The sequence below is a fragment of the Gadus chalcogrammus genome, chromosome 22, assembly GCF_026213295.1.
Source record: "Gadus chalcogrammus isolate NIFS_2021 chromosome 22, NIFS_Gcha_1.0, whole genome shotgun sequence".
Taxonomy (NCBI): Eukaryota; Metazoa; Chordata; class Actinopteri; order Gadiformes; family Gadidae; genus Gadus; species Gadus chalcogrammus.
Genome location: NC_079433.1, coordinates 20,112,876 through 20,119,854, shown reverse-complemented (window position 1 = coordinate 20,119,854; position 6,979 = coordinate 20,112,876). Strand labels below are relative to the sequence as shown.

At 51.7% G+C, this 6,979-nt stretch overlaps 1 protein-coding gene across 2 annotated transcripts; it reads left to right on the top strand.

The window, feature by feature from the left end:
• Window positions 1-393: 393 nt before the first annotated feature.
• On the top strand, window positions 394-3,568 carry LOC130376299 (uncharacterized). 2 transcript variants are annotated; one of them, XM_056583519.1, is made up of 2 exons: window positions 394-533; window positions 758-3,568. In XM_056583519.1, exon 2 carries the CDS (start codon window positions 1,928-1,930, stop codon window positions 2,987-2,989), a length of 1,062 nt encoding a protein of 353 aa, XP_056439494.1. In that variant the 5' UTR covers window positions 394-533; window positions 758-1,927; the 3' UTR covers window positions 2,990-3,568. The 2 variants fall into 2 exon arrangements, with proteins under 2 accessions (XP_056439494.1, XP_056439493.1); XM_056583518.1 differs by having other exon boundaries at window positions 610-3,568.
• The last annotated feature ends 3,411 nt before the right edge of the window (window positions 3,569-6,979 follow it).

Below are 6,979 nucleotides of genomic sequence, written 5' to 3'. Positions count from 1 at the left end.
GAGTCAGCATGTTGGTTACCGATCCTTTGTCAGAGATGGTGGTTGAAGTGGCCAATGCTTTGTGTGGCCAGGATCAACCGCCTGAAATCCTCCTATGCAAGTTTCATGTATATTTTGCCGGGTCCAACGATCACTCTGCTGTAGGATCAATGTGTCTTTTGGAGCCGTCCGGATCAGGTTTCAAATTATATACAATTATATTGTTTGATCTTTGATATTAAAGTCAAAATAGCCACAGTGACATCACTTTGGTTCAACACTATTATGGAAGACCTTGGATGTCTTGGATGGGCTAATAATAAACTGAAATTTCTGTCAGAAGATATCAACTATGCCTTGACTATATATATCTATGTTAGTGTGGCAACATGTAGTTTGTTGTCATGGTGACTGTCAGCTGTGCGGCAGTCCCAGCCAATCACGGTGGGAGACTATCTATAAAGGCGGGCGTAGAGCACTTGTCGGCATCTTGCTTGCCGTAGGCTGGGTCACGTTGCGCCTGGGCGTCCATTTCCGCTTCCGTGCGGTGACAGGTGAGCTGCCGGTCACGGCTGCATCCCTCTCGCATGTTGCCCATCCAGTACTAATTTTAGTTATTGTTTTGTAAAGGCTCTTGCTTGCCGGAGGCTGGGTCACGTAGCTCCTGTGCGTCTATTTCCGCTTCTGTGCAGACAGTGATAGGGGAGCTGCCGGTCACGGCTGCATCTCTCTTATATGTTGCCTTTCCAGTGCTAATTTTAGTTATTGTGTTGTATAGGGCTCACTTGGATGTTGCTGCTGGCTGCGCGCTGCTCATCGATATATAGCCGATGCCGCCTACTGAACTGTCGCTTTTGGATAGCGTCCCGTTCCCTGCTCCACGCCACGTTGGCCGGGACTGCCCGATTGGGTGGCAGACAGTAGCGGCGCAGCGGCGGCCAATCCACCTATAAAAACCACTGCTGCTTTGCTTGCACGTTATTACCGCCTTGCCAGGGCCAGCTCGGACCCGATCGCTTTGCCGTTCATTCGGCTAGCGATAGTTTGTTCCTTTTCCGGTTGTGTCGCTATCTCTTTTGTTTAGTTGGTGCCACTACATATTAAAGTGTGTATGTTATGTTATGTAAGAGTTTTTGCTGATTTCTCCGTGTTTACTTATTATAGTTTTTGTTTATTTAATTAATTTCTCTTATTATTATTTTGTTTCCATTATGTTTTCTAACTGGTTGCTCTGCGATCCCCCTCAAATCAGGTGCTGAGCCTACGGTGGTGGACTGGTGTCCTGGTCACGGTGTCCCTTTTGTATTGTGTTTGCATTTGGTTTATTTTTCATTTGTTTTACGTGTGGTGTTCCTGGGACCCCCTTTCCTTTGGATGCAGGTGTTCACAGTAGGTCTCAGCACTGATTGGATCTCAGCACCCAATTTCCCTCCTTAGTGAGTAATTCTCTAGTTTTAAGAACAGACATTTTGTATAAATAAAATTATTTTTGTATGATTGAACAGATCGTCTCTGCCTCATTGCATAACGGACCTCAGTGCCTTTCCTTCATTTGTGCTGGTCCACTTAAAATAAATCTCTGGGTGAAATTCCCAGGGTGGCGTTGTCTGGCATAATTAATGCTACCGATACTGCCTTAAGAAAAGGGGCATCACTCCATAGCTCGTGCTGCCACAATCTGGCGTTGTCGGCAGGATTTGCAATTTGAGGGCAGAGACGTGTGTTCTGTTTATTTTTTATTTTTCATTAGTTTCTTTAAAGAAAGATCGTGTCTGTGCTAACGTAAGTGTCTGTGTCTGACTTGTGTTTTGTTTTTTTGTTTTTTTCATTTCTTTCTCTTTTCGAGGCAAAGCAGCAGCTGGTTTTGTGGACCTGCAACAAGCCCAGTTCCCCTTGCCCTGGACTCTTCTCCACGGTAGAGAAGGTTGTAGCTTGTATAGGCTTAGTTATGGAGGCAGAGTTGCAGGAACTGAGGGATTTAGTCGCACAGCTAAGGGCAGACAACGAGGGGCTGAGACAGGAACAGGTTGCAGCCATGCCTGGCCCTAGTACAGCGCCCCCAGTTCTTCTTGCGCCCGCTGCATCCTCCAGTGCCAGTGCTCCTTCAACGGAGAGACTGATTTTTGTACCTAGAGACAGAAAATGTCCCACATTTAGGGCAAGGTCAGGCATAGGGTTAGCTGAATGGTTGGAGGAGGTGCAAGCCTGTATGAGAGCACGCCACTTGTCTGCATCCGATCGGGCATTCTTCTTATTTGACCACCTAGAGGGGGAGGCGCGTGAGGAAATTAAGTACCGCTCCAGTGAAGAGCGTTCAGACCCATCTAAGATAATTGCGGTATTAGAGGAGCTTTATGGGTGTGCAGAGTCATATGTAGCTTTACAAGAGGCATTTTTCTCCCGACGACAGCATGAGGAAGAGACTCTATTAGAGTTTTCCCTCGCATTGATGGGTCTCATGACCTCTGTGAAGCAGCGTGCACCCAGTGGCATACCCAATGCAGAGGTTTTGTTGCGGGATCAGTTTGTGGAGCATGTGCTGGATGGGCCACTTCGTCGTGAGCTAAAGCAGTTTGTGCGCAGGCAGCCTACTGCTACCTTACTGGAGGCTAGGAGTGAGGCGATCAGGTGGGAACGAGAGGGCTTACCTGGAGGTGTTAGAGGTCGTAGTCATTCTGTTCCTTCTGTCTTCAGTGCTCAGTGTGTGGTCCAGGGCAGCCATCAGGCAGGTGTCGGTTCGCCTCAAGCCTCGGAGCTGTGTGAGATGAGGGAAATGCTGAAGTTGCAACAGGAGCAGTTGAACCAGCTGACTCGGAGTATTTCCCGTCTGCAGGCCTCTCAGCAGCAAAGCCGAGTGCCTTTTCGTGGTCCCATCATCTGTAGGAGGTGTCGGCAACCAGGTCACATTGCTAGGGAGTGTGGAGCTCGTGTTCCTGCATGCGCTCAACCTTCTTTACCGGTCTCTCGGCCAAGTGGGCCATTCCATTCCGCCCAGGTGTCGGAAAACTAGCACCCGCCAAACTGCAGAGTCACAGTTCGGAGAGGGGAGTTACTGGCTCAGATTTAGGTCCGGGTGACGTGGAAGTGTCCAAGCTCATGTCATCTTGTCCTCATGTAGGTGTGAGGATGGGAGGGGTTGCTGTCTCTTGTTTAGTAGATACAGGGTCTATGGTATCAACTATTACAGAGTCTCTTTTCGAGCAACATTTTGCGCCATGGGGCCAAGAGCGGCTTAAACCTTGCCACTGGCTGCAGCTCAGAGCAGCCAATGGCCTGGCCATCCCTTACATCGGCTACTTAGAACTGGACGTAGAGCTTTGTGGGAAGCGGCTGCCAGCCTGTGGGATTCTGTTGGTCAAGGACCTTCCTGGTGGTGTATCTTCTCAGGTTCCTGGTATTTTAGGGATGAATATTATCCGAAGGTGCTATGCAGAGCTCTTTGGGCAGCATGGCTTGGCTTTGTTTGACCTGCCAGTGGTATCTGAGGTCCCTAAGCCTGTTATGCAGGCCTTCCAAAAGTGCCATGAAGCCAGTGTTACAGCTGGTCGGGGAGCAGGGAAAGCCAAACTACGTGGTAAAAAGGCTTGTCGTATCCCGGGTGGTGTGATGAATATTGTCACGGCCATGCTCGGAGCAGTACTCTGGCACTACTATGCTCTTTGAGTCCTTAGACTCTGGCCTGCCCGCTGGGCTGCTTGCACCTCCTGCTCTGGTATCGGTGGTACGGGGCACAGCCTACATTCCCATTGTGAACGTAGGGTCTTCAGATGTGGTGCTTTACCCCCGTGTTGTGGTGGGGACCTTGGAGGAGGTGCGGGTCGTGAGTTTGCCTGCCGGTGTCACTGAGGTGCCACCTGTGGTGGCGACAATGGCTTCGCAGTCAGTTTCCCAACCAGCACAGGACCCTATAGCAACTTTGGAGTTGGGTAATTTGCCTGCGGGAGCACGGGATAAGGCGAGGGCTCTTCTTGGCCAGTACCGTTCCATTTTTTCAGTTAATGATGGGGACCTAGGGTGTACTGACCTGATTTCTCACGAGATCCCTCTCTTAGATGATGCTTCTGTACGACAACGTTATCGCCGAATTCCTCCATCTGAGTATGAGGTTGTTAAAGACCACATTAACCAGCTGCTGGCGACTCAGGTCATTAGGGAAAGCAGCAGCCCATATGCGTCTCCAATTGTGCTGGCCAAGAAGAAGGACGGTAGCCTTCGCATGTGTGTGGACTATAGGCTCCTGAATAGTAAAACCAGGAAGGATGCCTTTCCACTGCCCCGCATTGATGAGTCTTTGGATTCCCTCACTGGTGCTCGTTGGTTTTCCACCCTAGACCTGGCTAGTGGCTACAATCAGGTCCCCGTGGCAGAGGCTGACCGTTCTAAGACGGCCTTTTGTACCCCCTTTGGCCTTTTTGAGTGGAACCGCATGCCATTTGGGCTTTGCAACGCTCCCGGTACATTCCAGCGTCTGATGCAGCGGATTTTTGGCGACCAGCAGTGCCAATCCCTGCTGCTGTATCTCGATGACATAGTGATTTTCTCCTCTACCATCGAGCAACATCTGGAGAGGTTGGGTGTGGTGCTGGAGCGTTTACACCATGAAGGGTTAAAGGTGAAACTCAGCAAGTGTGCTTTCTTCCAGCAGGAAGTGAGTTACCTGGGCCATGTTATTTCAGACAAGGGTGTCTCCACTGACCCCGGCAAGGTCAGAGCTGTCTCTAGCTGGCCTCCTCCTGCCACTCTCTCAGAGCTGCGTTCCTTCCTTGGATTCGCCAGCTACTACCGTCGCTTTGTAGAGGGTTTTGCGAAGCTGGCGGCACCCCTGCATAAGCTGGTAGCAGAGCTGGCAGGCCTCAAACCCAAGCGGGTTAACCAAGCAGTGTCTGGTCGTTGGACAGAGGAGTGTCGCCATAGCTTTGAGGCTTTGAAAACTCGATTCACCACTGCACCTGTGCTGGTGTATGCCGACTTCACCCTACCATTCATCTTGGAGGTGGACGCCAGCCATGGTGGTCTTGGGGCCGTGTTATCCCAAGAACAGGATGGTAAGGTTCGGCCCATAGCTTATGCTAGCCGTGGTTTGAGGCCCACTGAGCGCAATATGAGTAACTACAGCTCCATGAAGTTGGAGTTTTTGGCGCTCAAGTGGGCCATGACTGAGAAGTTTAGGGAATACCTGTTGGGTCATAAATGTGTTGTTTACACCGACAACAATCCCTTGAGTCACCTGTCATCCGCCAAGCTTGGGGCCACTGAACAGCGTTGGGTAGCCCAACTCGCGTCAGCATTCCCCCGAGGCACAAGACCTGCAAGTTATGGTCCGTGGCACGTTGCTTCCCAAACCCTTACAGCAGGCCTTGCAAGTAGACACCATAGATGCGACACAAGCCACTGTTGCCGCCTTGCCCCATCACCCCCCATCTGACATCGCTGCACTCCAGCGCGCTGACCCAGTCATCCAGGAAGTCTTGGCTTTCTGGACACGTAAACAGCGTCCTAATAAAGAGGAGCGGAGACCAGTGTCTCAGTCAGCCCTGGTGCTGCTTCGGCAGTGGGACCGGTTGATTGAAAGGAATGGGGTGATGTATCGCCAGGTTTTCCGGCCGGATGGGGCCGAGGGTGTGTTTCAGTTGTTGTTGCCTGCAGTTTTAAGAACGGATGTGCTGACGGAGGTTCACCAAGAGCATGGTCATCAGGGGATTGAGAGACTCTAGAGCTCCTGCGGCCGCGTTGTTACTGGCCAGGCATGTCTGCTGAGGTGGTACAGCGGTGCCAGGCATGTGAGCGGTGCCAGGTGGCCAAGGTGAGTCAACCTGCTGCTCGCAGCTTCATGGGACACCTGTTGGCTTCTCGACCTAATGAGATCCTGGCTATTGATTTTACTGTTCTGGAGCCCAGTCATGGGATTGAAGACGTCCTCGTCATGACTGATGTCTTCAGCAAGTACACGTGGGCTGTACCTACCCGTGATCAGCGAGCTACTACTGTAGCTCGTGTCCTGGTCACTGAGTGGTTCTCAAAATTTGGTGTCCCTGCCCGGATACATTCCGATCAGGGACGGAGTTTTGAGGGTTCTCTTATTCGTCAGTTATGCGTGTTGTACGGGACAGAGAAATCCCGAACCACGCCATATCATCCTTCAGGGAATGGGCAATGTGAGCGTTTTAATAGAACACTTCACAATTTGCTGCGCACACTGCCCGTGTCCCGTAAGCACGACTGGAGTTCCTGTCTTCCCCAGGTCCTGTATGCCTATAACACCACCCCGCATCAGGCAACTGGTGAGTCCCCTTTCCTGTTGATGTTTGGCCAGGAGCCAAGACTCCCGGTTGATTTCCTTTTAGGCAGGGTTCAGAATCCTGTTGGGGGCTACATCCACGAGTGGGTTCAGGAACATCAAGCCCGCCTACAGATGGCCTTTGAGGGAGCCTGTGACCGGTTGAAGGCTGCTGCCGAGCGCCGTAAGAAAAACCACGACCAGCATGTCCGAGATGTTCCCCTCGAAGAGGGCCAGTTGGTGTGGTTGCGAGATCTTGGTGTACGGGGGCGCCACAAAATCCAGGATCAGTGGGCCTCGGTTAAGTATTGTGTCATGAGGGCACCGAGGGAAGGGGGATCAGTCTACACCATTGCCCCTAGGGATGATCCAACTCGAGCCAGGCAGGTCCATTGTTCTTTGTTGAAGGCTGTGGTAGGGGTAGAGTCTCCTGGTGGCGCTGCTGTTTCGTCTGCACCTCCTCCTGAGCGATCTCAGTCAGAGGATGAGGTGACAGGTGATGGTGATTGGCTAGTCGAGAGGCCTGAGAACCCGTTGCCCGCTTCCTTCCAGGCCGAAGCTGTGACCCAAACCACCCCTAGATTGCTGGTTCCACCATCTGACCCAGCCCCCTCGGTGCCATCTTCCCTAGTAGTTCCTGCTCCTGTAGTGGCAAGCACTTCTTCCCTCCCTGTTGCTCGAAATTCTGTCCGGCGCACGGTGAGGTTAACGGCAGGTCACCAC

What these genes read in the sequence shown, in the direction of transcription:
- LOC130376299 (XM_056583519.1), top strand. Translation starts at nt 1,928, where the DNA reads ATGGAGGCAGAGTTGCAGGAACTGAGGGATTTAGTCGCACAGCTAAGG.